General features: G+C 49.3%; 1 protein-coding gene across 4 annotated transcripts in view; it reads left to right on the forward strand.

Moving 5' to 3' along the window:
- Window positions 1-17,994, forward strand: part of GNB1 (G protein subunit beta 1) — an 86,359-nt gene that overhangs the window by 44,874 nt on the left and 23,491 nt on the right. For 3 of the 4 annotated variants that reach the window (XM_046006895.1, XM_046006918.1, XM_046006912.1), the window contains exons 2-3: window positions 11,479-11,581; window positions 17,871-17,909. In XM_046006895.1, coding sequence (XP_045862851.1) covers window positions 11,525-11,581; window positions 17,871-17,909 — 96 coding nt within the window. In that variant the 5' untranslated portion in view covers window positions 11,479-11,524. Of the gene's footprint in view, window positions 1-1,000; window positions 1,026-11,478; window positions 11,582-17,870; window positions 17,910-17,994 lie in introns of those variants that run through there. The other variant, XM_046006904.1, reaches the window with a different exon arrangement.

Here is a 17,994-nt window from a genome sequence, read left to right on the forward strand (position 1 = left end):
GGTGGGGGCTGCAGGGGACACGCAGAAACTCTCATCCCTGACGAGTCGGCTCTCCTGAATTGATGGCATTTGGCTGGAAAAGCAATTTAAAAAAAAAAAAAGATTTTATTTATTTATTTGACAGAGAGAGATCACAAGGAGGCTTAGAGGCAGGCGGGTTGGGGGGCAGGCTCCCTGCCGAGCAGAGAGCCCGATGTGGGGCTCGATCCCAGGACCCTGAGATTATGACCTGAGCCAAAGGCAGAGGCTTAACCCCCTGAGCCACCCGGGCGCCCCTGGAAAGCAATTTAAAGGTGCTTCTCCAGAAGTGGGGAAGCTAAGACCTCTCGCCGCAGCGGAGCGCGTGTGACCGTGAGCAGAAAGGCCTGCGCGTAACTGTCCAGGTCGTTAGGCTGGCCTGAGCTACTGACTTCCCTTGCGTCAGTGTCCGAGAGCTTGCCCTGGTGGGGTGCGGTGTGCGTGCAGGTGACAAGGAAGTGAAGCGTTGTTTTATGGTCCTGGGAGCACTGCGAGCCCGTCAGACTGCTTAGGGTGCCCGGCGTGGGTAACTCCAGAGTAGCCTCCGTTGGAATTGTGGCCATTTGGGACTGCATCCGCCTCTCTTGGTGACCACGTGGACACTCGGTAGGACCTCTTTCCACGATGGTGAGGACACAGTTTGTGCTCCTCGGTCCCAGCTCTGACCTGGGAGTGAGTCGTAAATCCCCTTGTACTTCTGAAGTCGTTAGGTGTCCACGTGGTGAAATCATAGAGATTTTCGGAGTCAGATCCTTGAAAGGACATTTGGCTGTCCCTCTTCAGACTGGCGCCTGGGGGTGGGAGTTTGTGTTTTCACTCCAGCGTCCTCTGTCCGTGGCAGGTGCTTAGTGAACAAATGTGAGGAAGGGAATCGGTGCTTGTGGAGCAAGGCCAGGAGTGCTGCTGGGAGAGGAGGGCTCCCTCTTTGGACGCAGACTGGACACGCCGCCTGATGAGAAGGCAGCCAGCCCGCACCTGCTCCCCGTCGCCACAGACGTGATGTGAGGGTGAGGACTCAGAGCTCTTGGGGGAAAATCCAGGCATATTCAGAAGAAATTAATATATATTGATGAGTATGAGTCATGCTGTTGGTTTCTGTCGTTTTGGGGGGAGATGCAAGCTGCTGTCTGAGTTTACGGTCCGCTCAGAGGGGCAGCGTAGGACGGCTCTGCCTACCTGGCCGTTGGCTCCTTGGGGTGTCAGGTCGACCGTGTTCACCGCCGTCTACAGGAGCGTATTTATACAGCCTATACGGTTGCGTTTCTGCTCTCAGGGCTCGCTTTTCGACTGTGGACAAACCTGGGCCATTGCCTCCAGGCGGGAAGGAAGAATCAGGCGGCCTCGCGGGGAGCGTAAGGGCAGCCTGGGCACAGTGGGGAGAGTCTCCATGGGTGAGCTCCGAAGGACGTCTGGCTCTGGAGGAGGCACACGGAGGGGAGTCGTGTCTTGGGGGCGGGGTTGCTCGAAGATGAGGGACGCTTGTCAAGGGGCTGGAGAGTGAGAAGAATGTCCCTCGGAGCTCCTGGGCAGACAAGCTGTTGCCAAACTTCTGTGACTTCCTGGGCCTGGTCGGGCGGGTACCGTGGAGGAAACGGAGCTGGGCCGGGTGGTCTCTTTCCCTTCCCTGAGGCCCCTTCTGAGCAGCAGCAGTACAAGGCTCAGCTCCCTTGGGCTCCGGCAAGTGCTGGGACCCAAAGGGTCGGTCCTCCAGCTTCCGCTCGGTGTTCTGTCAGCTGGAATAGGAGTGGACAGAGTCTCAAGTTCTTGTCTAATTCAGGTGTTTAAATAAGCCTGAGTTTACGATTACTTTGTAGAGCTAGAGAACAACGGCGCGCCTTCTGGTGTCGGGTCCCGGCTGCAGAGGGAGGTGACCGAGGGGATGCTGTCGTTGGAACGTGTCACAGGAGGATGCGCGCGTGCTGCCGCCACTATGGCTCTGGGGCCGCCACCTTCAGAGGCCAGCCTGTGGCAGAGGTGGCCGCCCTGCCCGACGGGAGGCACCTTTCACTGGGGTGTCAAGGCGAAAAGACGAAACGCCATCAGGACCAGTGAAACAAGGCGCCGCAGACTCAGGTCCGGATTCCGTGAGGGAGCAGCACCTCAGCCCCAGAGGAGGGCAGTCGCAGCACCCACTTCCTCTTAAGGGCTTCAGCAGCGCTCGTACACTGAGTCGTACAGTGAGACCACTTACCGGGGTCCCGGGACCTGACTTGAACTGAAGGCAGGTGCTCAACCGACTGAGCCACTCTGGTGCTCCTGGATTTGATTTTCATATGTTCTGAAGTGTAAATTCTTTATAGTAATTTTTAGATGTGGCGTTGCATAGCCGCCTGCAAAGAACTCACACGTGTAGGTGAACGGCGCCTTCTGAGCAACGGGTTTCAAGGACCCTCGGAATGAATTTATTTATTTAATAAAGATTTTATTTATTCATTTGCCAGAGACACAGTGAGAGAGCGAAAACACTAGCAGGGGGAGTGGTAGAGGGAGAAGCAGGCCTCCCGCCGAGCAGGGAGCTGGACGTGGGGCTCGATCCCAGGACCCCGGGACCATGACCCGAGGCAAAGGCAGACACCTAAGGACTAAGCCACCCAGGCGCCCTGGAACTTTGGAAGTTCTAGTTATCGATACTGCCCTTCTCAGTCAGGCACTCTCTGTGCATACAGGGCTCGGGGTGTCTTACAAAAGTGATTGGTCTTACTTCTGGTCGTGAGAGAAACCGTGCTCTGCACTCCGTCCGTGCAGCTCGGTTGCCTTCTGCTGTCGCCAGGTGCATGGCTGATTTTTGTCAGACAGTAGTTCTTTCTGGTGCGCACAGCCCCGTTACGACTCCTCACTGGAGCACTGGCAGGGAGCTGGGAAGGGGAGGGCGTGCTCCGCTGCTTTGGTCTCGGGCTTGAGCATGGACTTCAAGAAGGACACGTTGGCTTCCCACAAATTCAATGTGAGTGTGAGTGGCATTTGGCTGTCGGTGACTTTATGAGTTATCTGCTGTAGATTTTGTTGTCATTTGAAAACTGTAAGAACCTTTATTTTTCAAAGGTAGTAAGCTGAAGTGAGTGAGGCTCCTCCTATTTTCTGGAATGTCTGCTGGGGACCCTGGGACGGTCAGAATGTTTGTAGAGCTAGTAGGCATTTCCTTGTACGTAGAGATTGTTTCTTGTGCCTTATTTTTCTGTTTATGCGACTAACATGATTGTTGTATGAAGTTATTTCTACTGAAGATGATTAAGTTTTTTACATGGTCCTGATGCTTTAGGGGATGCCCTTTGAATGGAGTTAAACAGTAAGTTAAGAAAAAAATTATAGTGCATTGTCCTAAGTGTAAAATGTGCCAAGTAGACGTGTTCTGTGCGTGCCTCACCGAATAGGAGCTGCTTACCTAAGTGGAGGACGGTTGGAAATTTGCATCGGAAAACTGAGTTGCAGGGAAATCTGAGGAGACACCCGAGATGCTGAGGGCAGACTATTTAAATACACTGCTTCCTAATAGAGTAGTTTTCAAATAACATGTAAAAGTGTGCCGGATCGCTAAGCCAGAGCCCAGTGAGGGTGTAGCGTGTGATTGCATTTCCTTTCTGCATCTTCATTACCATTTGGTTCCCTGTAAAAAAAAAACTAGTCACGGTTTACTTTTTATTTCATTGAAGTTTCTCATACCTGCTATTTCATAGAAGCTAATTTCATGGTAATATAGCATCAAAATGTAATATTAATTTTTATCACTTTTGAAACACGATATAGAAACCTCCAAGGTTGACCATTTGGTTGTTCAGACAAATTTGGGGATTACTGAGGTCGAGTCTTCCTCGCAGCCAGCTGGAGAGGTGGGCAGTCTGTGTCATTGCAGGGAAAATGTGAGGACACTGCGCGATCTACGTGGGGGATGCCTGTGCTCCCAGACTTTTTTTCTTTAAGATTTTATTTATTTGAGAGAGAGAGAGCGTGAGCGGGGGAGTGGGAGGGGCAGAAGAAGAAGGAGAGAGAATCCCAAGCAGACCCCCACCCAGCGTGGAGCCTGACGTGGGGCAGGATCCCATGACCCTGAGATCATGACTACAGCAGATGTCAAGAGTTGGACACTCAAGCAGCTGAGCTACCCAGTGCCCCTCTGCTCCCATGCTTTTAAATCAAGAGGTTTATGACAGATTTATCACATGTTCGTAATGTAGTAGGACAATACCAAGAAATACTGACTTTGAAAAAATTTATTATAAGAATATTCAAACGTAGATAAAAAATATTACGTAATCACCCATCTCCAGCATTTATAGAGTTTTGCCAGTTTCATTTAATCATCTTCCTCCTTCCTTCCATTTTATCTTGGAGTATTTTAAAGCAAATGCCCAAATGACATCATCTCACCCACAGGTAAGAAGTATTTCTAACACTGTGGCCTTTACTCCTGCTGTGACAACAAAGACAGAGCTCTGCTCTCATGTCACCAAACACCCAGGCCATATTCACATCTTCCTGATTTTCTCTGAAGTCTATACATTTGGATTTTGAATCAAGATACAAAGTTACTAACATTAAAAAAGAAAAAAAAACGACTGTCCTATAGGGAAATTGAAATGCACATAAAAGTTAGTAGCATAGGAACTTCATCACCAAACTACAGCAGCGACCAGCTCACAACCAGTCTTGTTTATATCTGCCCTTGCCTGTTCTCTTCCCTTTTGGTTGTTGCAAAGCAAACTTCAAACATGGCATTCTGTTCTTGGGTATGTTTGCGTCCACCTCCAGGTGTCGGGAGGTTGCGGACCAGTTCTGTGGGACAGAGGAGACTGTGCACCTGCTGCAGCCACAGCACCTGTCCTCGAGCACGGTGACCTTGTTCTGCTGCCGTGTGTTGCCCACGGTTGTGTTAGGGCAGTATGCCATGGAAGGAAGGAGGGTTTCTCTACTTTCTTTTTCTGAATGAAAAAGACAAACTGATGAAATCAGTTTAAATTCCTCATGTGAAACTCTTTCTTTCTTTATTTTTTAAAAGAATTTATTTATTTGACAGAGAGTGAGAGGAGGAGAGAGAACACAAGCAGGGGGAGCAGCAGAGGGAGAGGGGGAAGCAGGCTCCCTGTTCAGCAGAGAGCCCGATATGGAACTCGATCCCAGGACCCTGAGATCATGACTTGAGCTGAAGGCAGAGGCTTAACAGCTGAGCCACCAGGAGCCCCTCATGTGAAACTCTTTCCCTCAAAATGCTTTTTCGACTTGGAGATGACGGGGAGCACTTTTGTGGCTGAACTAGCCAGCCAGCTTCTTCCCCTGATTCATAGTTTCAGAGGCGTATGAAAATGGCAGGAAACCTCACTGAAATGGACCAGGGGTACTGGCAGGGGCGGTTGATAGAGAAAGCCGGTACCGCTGGTATCTGTTGCAGGGCCAGTCATCGCTTAGAGGCCCCAGTGGGAAAAGATGTGCATTGTATCTTCTATAAGAGAGCCAGTGCCCCCGGGTGCCCGACTGGCTCAGTTGATGGAGTATATGACTCTTGACCTCGGGGTTGAGTGTGGAGCCTTAAAAAAAACTCCCCTGGCCCTGCGACTCAACCGGTGAGAAACCATCATTACCCTGACCTCCTGCTTCTCTCCAGTGGGCTTTCGTTCCAAACAGCCCTCCCAACTTCCTCCTCCTCCCTTCCCTCCTCCTTCCCTAAAACACTGTTCCTTCCCTTTGCTTGTGGGACTTGCCTATGGTTTTACTGTGGTTTGCTTATCCGGAATTGCAGTTCTCTGCTCTTCCCAAATAAACCCTCTTTGGGGGTAAAATACTAGCAGTTTGATTTTAAAGGCTAACAGGTGCTACGGCTGTCCAGTTCAGTGCAGCACCGTGGGCCCAGGGGTAGCCAGCAGCTGGCGTCTAACGCCGTGGGACCGCGTGTGTGCACTGTGACAAAAGGTGCGCCTCGGAGTCCTACAGACTGTGAAGGGCTGCGGAGCACGTCCCAGCTTTGTCTGTCTTCATTTTCATTTCAGCCCTGTGATGTGGGTAACACCATTCCGTGAGGGACTAGACTGAAAAGTGATTTGGTGTCACATTCCTAGTATGTGTCAGAACCAAAACTAGGGATCGTTTTTTGATAGACTCACCCCATTTTGTCATTAACAAGCCTTGCAGCGTGAATGTCATTGTTAGTGACTGGGGTATCGGGGGGGCACCCTTTGAAGTTCCTTCCCACACCTTACTGGGGGCTCGATGAGAGGGAACGAATTGATGGGGCCACCTGAAGCCTTTTATGTTGCAGACGTGAATTATTTGAATAAAAAATTTGTGTTAACGCTTTGACTTACAAAGATTTTGGATATAATCTGAGTGAGGGCAGATCATACACTTCTAAGTTATTTAAATTTCTATGGAAAGTATTTCTAGGATAGACGTTCTAAATGAAAGCTAGTGGCAATGTGGGTCATGAAGAACAGATGTGAAACTCTCAGCAGGTCCCGTCTTACTGGATTAGATGTGGCGAAGGCACTGAGTCAGCACAGCCAGGGCTTAGCCTTGACTTTAGCAAGGGGAGAAGGAACCCGGGCCACGGAGACCCGATGGTGGGGTTTTCTGAAGGCTTTGGGGACCTAAGGATAGTGAAGAGAAAAGCAAAGTGATTCCGTGTAAGTAAGATTTTTAAAATGTACATTTTCTTTTAACCAAAATAACATAAACTGCATTATCAGTGTTTAGAAAATGAAGAGGAAAATATGACCAATAATACTAACAAAATGCTATTAGTCTTTTTGTGTCTTTTTTCCACTAAAATAATATATTTTAATCTTCTAAAATAGCTATAATTAGGGATGCCTGGGTGTCTCCGTTGGTTAAGCTTGTGCCTTCAGCTCATGTCCCGGGATGTGGGCTCGCTGCTCCGCGGGGAGCTGGCTTCTCCCTCTCCCTCTGCCTGCCGCTCCTGCTGCTTGTGCTTTCTCCCTTCCTCTCTCTCTCTCAAATAAATAAATAAAATCTTTTTAGAAAATAGCTGAAATTATTACACAACTTTGTTTTTGTTTTATTTATTTATTTTTAAAGATTTTATTTATTTGACAGAGAGAGAGATCACACGTAGGCAGAGAGGCAGGCGGAGAGAGAGGAGGAAGCAGGCTCCCTGCTGAGCAGAGAGCCCGACGCGGGGGCGATCCCAGGACTCCGGGATCATGACCCGAGCCGAAGGCAGAGGCTTTAACCCACTGAGCCACCCAGGCGCCCCTGTTTTTGTTTTAATATACATCAGGCAATTTTCCAAGTGTTTATTCCATCTTCGTCACTGTTCTTAGTGATACATAATATTTCTTCCAGTTAAAAGTTAACATTGAACATTAACGTGTTTTAACAAACACATTATGTTTTAACAAAAAACGTTGGTTTTTTTTTTAAACCAAAAGTATGGACAAACAGTGTGAATGCTTCTTGGTGTCAGGGCCCAGATAACCTGTTACCATTATTTTAAAAAGACAAAATGCTTGTCTGTAGAAAAGGTCGTGTGGAAGAGAGGAGCTGCCCGCCGCCCCTGCTTCGTTCTCTGCGAACAGCCGCCGTTAGCGCTCTCCCCCGCGTGCAGAAAAACCATTGCTTACGCTAGCGTAGATGTTTGTCCTTTTTGAGCACAGAGAGAAACGTGCCATCACACATACAGTGTTCTGTACCTTGTTTATTTCATTTACTGTATCCTCATAGAAGAGCATTTGGGGTGAACTTTTAATTTATAGGAGTTCGGGAGTTTCTTGCTTCCTCTTAGTTCCGCCGGCATCTGAGTGTGAGCGCTCCTTGCCCATGGGCGCCAGGTTCTCTCTGGGGCAGCAGTGACTGTGGTGGCGCTGTCGTCTGACCTTCCACACCCAGGCTGTGACCCCAGGAGCGTGCCCATTAGCTTCGAGCAGAGGGTACGCACGCACCTCTCATTAAGGCGGTCCTGGGCGGCCCCCGCTCGGGGACAGTAAGGCCGGTGTGCTGGACACCCTGAGTGCCCCTTCAGCAGTGAAAGTCTGTCCCTCTGTGAAAAAACTTCTTTTCCAGAGTCGATTTCAGAAAATACACCTTTGACGTGGAGAGTAGAGAATGTGATTTTAAAAGATTTTTAAATTCTTAACCGTAGGTTACTTTTTCTCACCAGACCAGTTGTCTGGATTAAATAGGTCTGAAAGGACTTTGGTCTTTATTGCTAGTAGCCACAGGAATACCTCTTCTCTTAAGAATGAACAGACATGGATTTTGAGTCTCTCTTGAGACTCAGATGCGGACACTGGTGATAGAGGGAGCTGTAAGTCAAAGCATTAGTCATTTATGATACTTACTGAGGAAAGAGATAGATCTGGTTTTGTTCTCTTTGCTTGTGACTGAAGATTCAAGCCAGCAAGTATTGATATTATTGCTTCTGAAATTTTTGGGATAACTGAATTAAATGGATATTCTCTTTTTTTTTTTTTTTAAGATTTTATTTATTTATTTGACAGACAGAGATCACAAGTAGGCAGAGAGAAAGAGGAGGAAGCAGGCTCCCCGCCAGGTGGAAAGCCCGATGTGGGACTCGATCCCAGGACCCTGAGATCATGACCTGAGCCGAAGGCAGAGGCTTTAACCCACTGAGCCCCCCAGGTGCCCCGGATCTTCTTGTTTTAAACACACTTGGGGGGGCACTTGGAGGACTCAGTCGGTGAAGCATCTGCCTTCGGCTCGGGCCACAGTCGTCTGCTTATCCCTCTCCCTCTGCCCCTTCCCTCCACCTGTGCTCTCTCTCTCTTTTTCTCTCTCTCAATGAAGTAAAATCGTAAAACAAAAATACAGACACTGAGTTTTCAATTAATTCATTTCTCTAGAACAATATAGCTGGGTGATTATCATGTATATATTCTATAATATGTTTAAAAAGAACATCTAACTAAAAAGAAATACTTAAACTTAAGATCTCAGGGGTCATCCCACCTAATAATATAATTTGGGTCATTTATCTAAAGACCCAGCATCTCAGAAAGTACTTCCTGTTTACCTAGGTCCTAAGAGTTTGCTGTTTTTAGTCCTTACTTTAAAAATTAACCTTAACTTTTTAGTGTAGAAGTTAAAATCAGAAGTTATGTTTGTTGACTAAAACTAACAATTACAGTTTTTTTTTTTAAGATTTTATTTATTTGTTTGTCAGAGAGAGAGAGGGAGCACAAGCAGGGGGAACAGCAGGCAGAAACAGGCAGAAGGAGAAGCAGGCTCCTCGCTGAGCAAGGAGCCCGAAGCCCCACGCGGGACCCGCAGGACTCGGTCCCAGAACCCTGGGATCATGACTGGAGCCAAAGGCAGACCCGTAACTGCCTGAGCCCCGCAGGCGTCCCAGTAATTGAAGATTTTATTTATTTATTTATTTTAGAGAGGGAGAGCATGCATGCAGGTGGGAGGCGAGGCAGGGCAGAGGCAGAGGGAGAGAGCATCTCCAGCAGACCCCCCGCTGAGCACGGAGCGGGGCTCCATCTCAGGACCCCAAGACCATGACCTGAGCTGATACCTGCAGTTGGACGCTTGACGGACTGAGCTACCCAGGCGCCCTCCCATCTTTTTAGAATTCTTATTTATTTGTAAAAGTAACAGTTCCGTTTACCCCACGCCAACCATTAGCTATTACTTCTCTTCAGCACTGGTTTTGGAAGGCCTGAGTAAAAGGGCTTCTTTGCAGAGCACGAGCAGTTCCCTGACCCGGGGCGGGGTGCTGCTGCGGGCGTGAGAGCCCCCCGCGCCCTGTGGCTGTGCGCGGCGGGGAGCACGGATCCGCGCGGGAGCGGCGGCAGGATGTCCTGGCTGGCGGCACGCGGCAGTCCACAAACGCGGGGGACACGTCATCCCAGCTTCCCAGCTTTCTCTTTTAGAAATGATCTCCTCTTCTCTTGGCGCTGTCCCTGTTGCATACGTTACTGTCCGTAGGCTGCAGCTCTGAGGCGTTTGTCCGCGAGGACCGGAGAGAGCACTAGCCCGTGGCGTCGGGTGAAGTGTCTGCAGGGCGGCCGCTTCCACCTCGAGCTTCTTCGGTAGTGCGGCTTTTCGCCGGGGAGGCTCCAAGTCTCTTGAAGCCTTCCACGCGCTCCGGCTCCCACTTAAAGTAATGGCTTTAGAAACAGCTATTTTGGTCCGAAATATTTCTGAATCTGCGTCAGCATGTATCGCTTCCCAGGGGTGCCTTCACACCCCGTCCCGTCCCTGTAAGGCCTTTCCTGGTGGTTCTGCAGACTGTCCCTGAAGGTCAGGACTGGCCACGGGGCTTGCTTCCTGGAGGTCCTGCACGCACCCCTCTCGCCCCTGCCTCCTGCCTGGCGGGTCTTTGTAGCTGGGAGTGGATAGCGCGGCTGAAAGCAAGAACGAAGAACTCAGACACACGCTTTTTAAAGATACTCCTTATTGGGAAAGATATTTTTTGTTTTCATCAGTAAGTTTACATCAAGGTTCTGTAATGTAAACCGTAAATTTATCCTAAATGCTTTTGTGCAGAATAGGAAGATTTACTAGCCTGGGAACTCGAACAGGTACGCTTCTTGCCTCCTCCAGATTCCCCCAGATAGGTTTCAGTCTCAGGAAAAGAACTTGCGAATTAAATATCTGGTGTATGTCATACCAACCGTGTCGCTTTTGCACACCGTCTCCAGTGTGGGTTTGCACAGGACGGTGAGGCCCTCTGATGAGCCGTATTTGCGAATGGGCGCTCGCCGTGCGCTTAGGCGATCGAGATGTTAGTAATTATCGCTTCAGCTTTGAGATAGGTTGGTTGTAACCATGACTGGTGTGACGGTCATGTTCTTGGTCGGAAATACATCCCCAGTTACCGCACTCCCTTGGGAAGGTCGTCTGGTCCAACAGGGAGACTTTGTTTTGAGCGTGGTTTCAGGAATGCTGTCTGAGGAGGCTGTTTGTCCCGAGCCTGATCCGGCCTGTGCCTGTAGGCTGAAGTTAGTGCTGCTGTGGCCCGGGACCCCGTTGGTGGGGGAGGGAGACGCCCCAGGCCCAGAGCCTGCTGGCCGCCGCACTGAGTGCTTTCAGAACTGCAGTGTAAACATTCTGACAGCGTGGGGCGCGGCGGCGGAGGGGGTCCTGGTTTCAAGAGCATCGACGTGGTGCTGAGGTTCTGGGCTGTCCACTCTGCTCGTCTCCTGAACAGACTTCCCTGGCGGCCCGTGTGAGCTCGTCTCACGTCCGTCGTACGCTCTTGGGTTTAGAGTGAGACTCCGATCCTTCAGGAAAAATGTTTAACAAAAATGTGTTAAACATTTTTGCTTTTTCATCCCACCACCGTCTTCGGAGTGGTGGGCGGCACTGACCACATCTGACCGGTCCGGCCCTTGGGAGAAATGTCGAGGCTCTGGTGTGCGCTGAAGAGAAGCGCTCCGACCTGCGATGAAACAACAGCTCTCAAAATGCCGGTTCCCTTTTCTCACCTGCTTTGTTAAGCTACTCAGCCATTGTTTATTAATTTTCCTTATGCTTGTGTTTCTGTTTCAGATCTCAGTTTCCTTGAGGTAGCACTGAGGAGCACCGGCACCCGAAGATGAGTGAACTTGACCAGTTACGGCAGGAGGCCGAGCAGCTGAAAAACCAAATTAGGGTATGTAGCTATGTGTGTGCTTAGCTTAGTTTGTAAATCATTCCGATTTCAGGTAAGATGTTATCTGTTTTGGGAAAGGTGGGTTTCAGAATGACTACATAGTATTTTGGATTAAAACTGAATTTTCACTGAAGCAAGATATTTGGCCTAAGGATGGTTTTCAGGGTTTTGTTTTCCAGTATGTCATTATTTGAATATACAAAAAATGTTTCCATAGAATTTATAAAGATCTCTCTCTGTATTTTTTCTTTATCTTGGGAATTCATTCATGACTTTTTTTTTCCCCATTCACGACGTCTTCTTGGTCACTGCGTAGACTGTGGTGTCTGCTTCCCTCCCTTGTGACTCTTAAGTTGAGGACAGGAACCTTGTTTATTTTTTTTTTAAGATTTTACTTTTTATTTATTTATTTGACAGACAGAGATCACAAGTAGGCAGAGAGACAGGCGGGGGGGAGGGGGAAGCAGGCTCCGCACTGAGCAGAGACCCCGATGTGGGGCTCGATCCCAGGACCCTGGGATCATGACCTGAGCCGAAGGCAGAGGCTTTATTTAACCCACTGAGCCCCCCAGACTCCCTGACAGGAAACTTGTTGAAGAACAAAAGTATTAGCAACAGCAGGGGAAAGTGTCTCAGGTCTGCCCAAGGTGTCCGAGAGAAGGGTCCTGGGACGGACGCCGGCACCTGCAAGTTCTGACAGGCTGCTAGTGGGAGTGACACATCTCGTGGAAGGAAGCGGAGCCGCCGCGTACGACCAGTAGCGCCCAGAGTTCTGCAGCTTTAGATCCCAGCCTGGCCGGCCGCAGCGCCCACGTGCTTCTGAAGAGGCAGGGCTGGGAGGGTTCTGCAGCCATGAGTTCTGCCTCCTCCCATGTTGAAAGACAGAACTTGTAAGGAACATTTTCTACAGAAACATTAAATACAAGTACTTGTTCCCGTTCTCACACTGTCCACAAGAAGACAGTGACAAGGAGGGGTCGACCCCCAGAGAACCCATCCTCTAGGACACTGAGACAGATTCGTGGCCACTTGAAGAGGCTTCTTACGGCCCAGCTCTCTTCAGAGCATCATTTTTTCAGTGTGTGTCTAAACAGCAGTTTATTTATCCGCGCTAAGGATGGAGCCTTAACCCCTTCAGATGACCAGCTCCGTCCGTGTTCTTTAGTGGTGACTGGGGAAAGAAGCATCAGCATCATGGTAACCAACTTTTTTTCTTACACCTGAGGAAAGATAACAGAATTTTTAAAGATCTACAGCCAAGAGGATACAAAGTATCTTTCAAATTTCAAATCCCAACATTTAAAAGATCAACTACACAGGGCATCCTAGGCATCTCAGATGATGAAGCGTCTGCCTTCAGCTCAGGTCATGATCTCCGGGTCCTGGGATAGAGCCCCGTGTTGGGCTCCTGGCTCAGTAGGGAATCCGCTTCTCCTTCTCCCTCTCCTCATGCTCACGCACTTCTCTATTTTTGTCTCGAATAAATCCAATCTTAAAAAAAATAAAAAGATTGGATACAGCTCAATAAAAATAAGCAAGACTTGGTGTTTTTAATGGTTTGCTCTGATCGGATTTGTTTAACATTGCCTGTCTACTTTCCAGAATATAGAATTCAGAATTTTGTTTTTTCTGATAGCTACAAATTATTGTTTAGAAGTTGTTCATCGTGGGTTCAGATCTGTGCATATCAGATAAAGAAAGTTTGTGGGGGGACGCCTGGTGCCTCAATCGGTTGGATGTCTGCCTTTGGATCGGGTCGTGGTCCCAGCGTGCTAGGACTGAGACCCGCATCACAGTCCCTGCTCAGCGAGGAACCTGCTTCTCCCTCTGCCTGCTGCTCCCCCTGCTTTTGCTCTCTCTCACTCTCTGACAAACAGCTAAAGAAATCCTTTAAAAAAAGAAAGAAAGAAATTTTGTATGGCATAGGGGAAAGACATTGAAATTTTGGGTAAAAAAAACAAAGCCCAAGTGTTCACGTTGCGTCTCTTTCCGCTTCATTGTGAATTGCATGCCTCTTCCCAGGGGCCAGGGCTGTCGTGTGACCACCTGTGGGATTTGAAAGTATGAATAGAGGGTGCCTGGCTGGCACAGTCAGGGGGGTGTGACTCTTGGCCTTGAGATTGCAAGTTCGAGGCCCATGTTGGGTGCAGAGATGACTTAAAAATAAAATCTTTTGGGGCGCCCAGATGGCTCTGTTGGTTAAGCATCTCCTTTCAGCTCAGGTCGTGGTCCTTGGATCGAGCCCTGCATTGAGCTCCCTGCTCAGCAGGGAGTCTGTTCCTCCCTCCTTCTCTGCCTTCCCTGCTTATGGTCTCTCATGCTCTCTCTCTCTCTAAAAAAAATGAAAAATAAAGAAAATCTCTTATTTTTTCTTATTTTTATTTTAATTTCTTTTTTAAAAGATTTTATTTATTTGAGAGGCATGTGGACACACAAATTGAGGGGAGGGGCAGAGGGAGAAGCAGGCTTCCCCCTGAGCAGGGAGCCCGATGCAGGACTGGATCCTGGATCCCAGGACCCTGAGATCATGACCTGAGCTGAAGGCAGACCCTTAACCAACTGAGTCACCCAAGACACCCCAAAAATAAAGTCTTTTAAAAATAAAAATTTAGGGGCACCTGGGTGGCTCAGTGGGTTAAAGCCTCTGCCTTCGGCTCAGGTCATGATCCCAGGGTCCTGGGATCGAGCCCCGCATTGGGCTCTCTGCTCAGCGGGGAGCCTGCTTCCCCCTCTCTCTCTGCCTGCCTCTCTGCCTGCCTTTCTGCCTACTCGTGGTCTCTGTCTGTCAAATAAATAAATAAAATCTTAAAAATAAATAAATAAAATTTTAAGAATAGGTATTTTTTATTATTTCACATTCCTTTTCTGAACTAAGCTTCAAGAGCTCAGTGTGTCATACACTGAATGACAGGCCTCTGTTTGTCTTGCTGTCTTCACGTGCTCGCCGCTCCCACGCTGGACATCCTGAGGCGAGCTCTTGAGCTGCGGCCTTCTGTCTACCCCCTGTCCAGGCCAGTCTCAGGAGCTGAGTCGGGGTCGGTTTCTTTGTACAGCACAGGGACGGACAGCAAAGTCCATTACACCAAACAGGAAGGGAAGACTTTCTTTCAAAGAGAAAAAAAATGCCCCTCTTTTTTCCCCCTGACTACCCAGGGAATACATACTTGTTAAAGAGCGCAGGGCATAGGGAATCAAACACGCAGTAGTAGATGATTCTAAGAGGCCTTGCTTTCTTAGATTTGTTCTGAAGCTGAAAGACCCCAATGGACTGACCTTGTCATCCCGTTACTTATGCAGGCGTGCGTGCCTGTGGGCTCTACAGCCAGCGTGGAGCCCAGCTCAGGGCTTGAACTCACAAGCCTGAGAACAAGACTTGAACTGAGCTGACCGAACCACTCAGGTGCCCTCGTCCCACTTTAGATTGTGAGGAGACACAGGCTCTCCGAGGGGTGCTGATCAGACAGTGGCCTGTCTTAAAGTGCATGAGCTCATGGATGGAATTAAGGAAAAACAGAAAGTGCAGGAGCAAATTGTTCACAAAGCGACTGTACCAACCCATGCAGGCGAGAGGACTCCGCGCAGTGACCGTCCCCAGTGTCGCTGTCCAGCGACTGAGCCAAGCAGGTGCTCCCCCTGGGGTCCAAGTAGGAAGAACCCTTGCTGTGTGGGGAACTGAGTGATCACAGGTTTGGGTGTACTCTGGTTTAAGGGGACAAAAGAGATGGCCTGTTGTCCCCACTGGCGTTGCTCATCGCAGCCGGCATGAAAGCCTTTGCACTAAATAATACACCCTTTATGCGCGTTCCCACCTGCGCGCGCAGTTGGAGATTAATCTGAAGCGAGCAGACATTTCCGTTTTATGAGGCGGTTACAGAGGTCGCTTCCACCGGAAGACGACTTTCTCCTGGTTCTGAGAAATGCCGCACCCGGTGACATAAGCACTGATAGGTTAGAATGAGGACGGACTTGGCGCTCTCTGTGTTTAGTTTTTAGAGTGGCTTTTCCGGGCGCCTGGGTGGCTCAGTGGGTTAAGCCACTGCCTTCGGCTCAGGTCATGATCTCGGCGTCCTGGGATCGAGCCCCGCATCGGGCTCTCTGCTCCGCAGGGAGCCTGCTTCCCCCTCTCTCTCTGCCTGCCCCTCTGCCTACTTGTGATCTCTCTCTCTCTCACTGTAAAATAAATAAATAAAATCTTTAAAAATAAATAAATAAATAAAGTGGCTTTTCCGGGGGCGCTTGGGGGGCTCAGTGGGTTAAAGCCTCTGCCTTTGGCTCAGGTCATGGTCTTAGGGTCCTGGGATCGAGCCCCGCATCGGGCTCTCTGCTCAGCGGGGAGACTGCTTCCTCCTCTCTCTCTGCCTGCCTCTCGGCCTACTTGTGATCGCTCTATCAAATAAGTAAATAAAATCTTAAAAATAAAATAAAATGTCTTTTCCTCTGTTTACCAGTAGTATCACCACGGTCTGTTGTACAATACAGTGTGAAAGTCCAGGTTGATCTTCGTACACTATACAAGGTGAAGTTGCCTAAGTCCCATGGCTTATTTTTTCCACTTACAAAATTCTCATATTCTTTTTTTTTTAAATGAAGATTTTTATTCATATATTTGTCAGAGAAAGAAAGAGCGAGAGCACAAGCAGGGGGAGTGGCAGGTAGAGGGAGAAGCAGGCTCCTGTCGAGCGAGCAAGGAGCCCGATGTGGGTCTCCATCCCGCATGGCCTGAGCCAAAGGCAGACACTTAACCAACTGAGCCACCCAGGCGCCCCATCATTATTCTTTTTTATAACTAAAGGCCATGGATAACATCAGTCAGAGTGATACTCAGAAATAAACGTTGAACTCAGTAGTTGACAGGTAGAATCCCTGTTTAAAGTACTCTGGACCTTCCCTCGGCTTGCTCCTTACCCCAAATTTAGGTGCTGGCATAGAAATGCTTGATGACATGATTTTTGGTGTTTTAATTATTTAATCCATTAAGTAGAATTAATTAAGCAGAATGACTTCTCATAGGATAATGAAAGCTGAATCTGAAATCTAGATCCTTGGCACATTTATAACAATAATGCCTTTGAGTATGTTTCCACGTTCCCAATTGATAAATATTCCCTCCAGCTTCATGAATTAGTAGTGAGGCAGTTTGCCCTGAAAGAACGGTGTCCTGGGGGGCGCCTGGGGGGCTCAGTGGGGGAAGCCTCTGCCTTCAGCTCGGGTCATGATCCCGGGGTCCTGGGATCGGGCCCCACATGGGGCTCTGTGCTCAGCAGGGAGCCTGCCTGCCTCTCTGCCTCCTTGCGATCTCTGTCAAATGAATAAAATCTTCCAAAAAAACAAGCGTCCTGGGACACGCGCTCCCCACCCCCACGGAGGTGCGGGCCTGTGTAAACGCTGTCACGCAGCCAGCTGTCGTTCTGACAATCAGATGGCCGCGTCATGGAAACGTTTTTCTTATTACAAATTTGTCATCATTTCCTTTGAAATTACTCTTGTACTCAAGTTTTTGCCCCTTCCAAGCCGTTGCGCTATTTTCCTTCATAATATATGGCTATTTTCTGTATTTCCGAGGAAGTGTGATCACTTAGGAACGATAAAAACATCTTAGGTAGCCTTAGAGTGTCCCTTCATGGTTCTTACCTGCTGCTTCACAAGGTCATTTTCTAGGTAGGAAAGCAGGTCGCACGTACAGCAGCCAGAAAGTCTTTCTGAACTGGATTGTCTTGACTCCAGACCCTTTCCTCATAGAGCTCAGCGTCAGATATCGTTTGGCTTCAAAGCACAGTCCTTCGCTAACATGATCTGGAGGGAAAATTCTTCGGGCTGGACATCCAGTGCTTTCTGGACGTCTTTCTCTGGGCCCCAGGGCTCCTGGGCTGGTGGAAAGACCGCGAGGTACACGAGCAGGCCTGTGAGAAAGTACAGGAGCCTCGCTGGGCGGGAGAGGAGGCCGCGCCCGACTCGGTTTCTCAGGTGCCACCTGGCTTCCGGTGTGGCGTTCCCAGCACAGCCTCCATTTCTGGGGTCCCAGGGGCGTTGTGCTGGTTGTCACATGCATGGGGTGCCGCTGTGCTCCGTTCAGTAGAGCCCAGAGCACGGAGCGCAGGACGGTCTGCAGCCCTGCACTGCGTTCGAGGAGTGGGGCGGAGAGAGGAAGCCGCCCGCTTCCTGTCCACCTTTACCTCTGTCTGTCCGTCCTGTCTGTCTGTCGACGCGCTCCGAAACTTGGGCGTGAGGACCTGGGATTGAATGCACGTGAGATGTTACTAACTTCCACTTTGTCGCTCTTATTTCCTAGGATGCTAGAAAAGCGTGTGCGGATGCGACTCTGTCTCAGGTAAGAACCCTGTGCACAGAGCCGCCTGCCTGGCCCGGGCCCTGCTCGGGGCCGCCGGCACTTGGCGCCTGGAGAACGAGCTGTG

Source organism: Meles meles, chromosome 1 (genome assembly GCF_922984935.1).
Source record: "Meles meles chromosome 1, mMelMel3.1 paternal haplotype, whole genome shotgun sequence".
NCBI lineage: Eukaryota > Metazoa > Chordata > Mammalia > Carnivora > Mustelidae > Meles > Meles meles.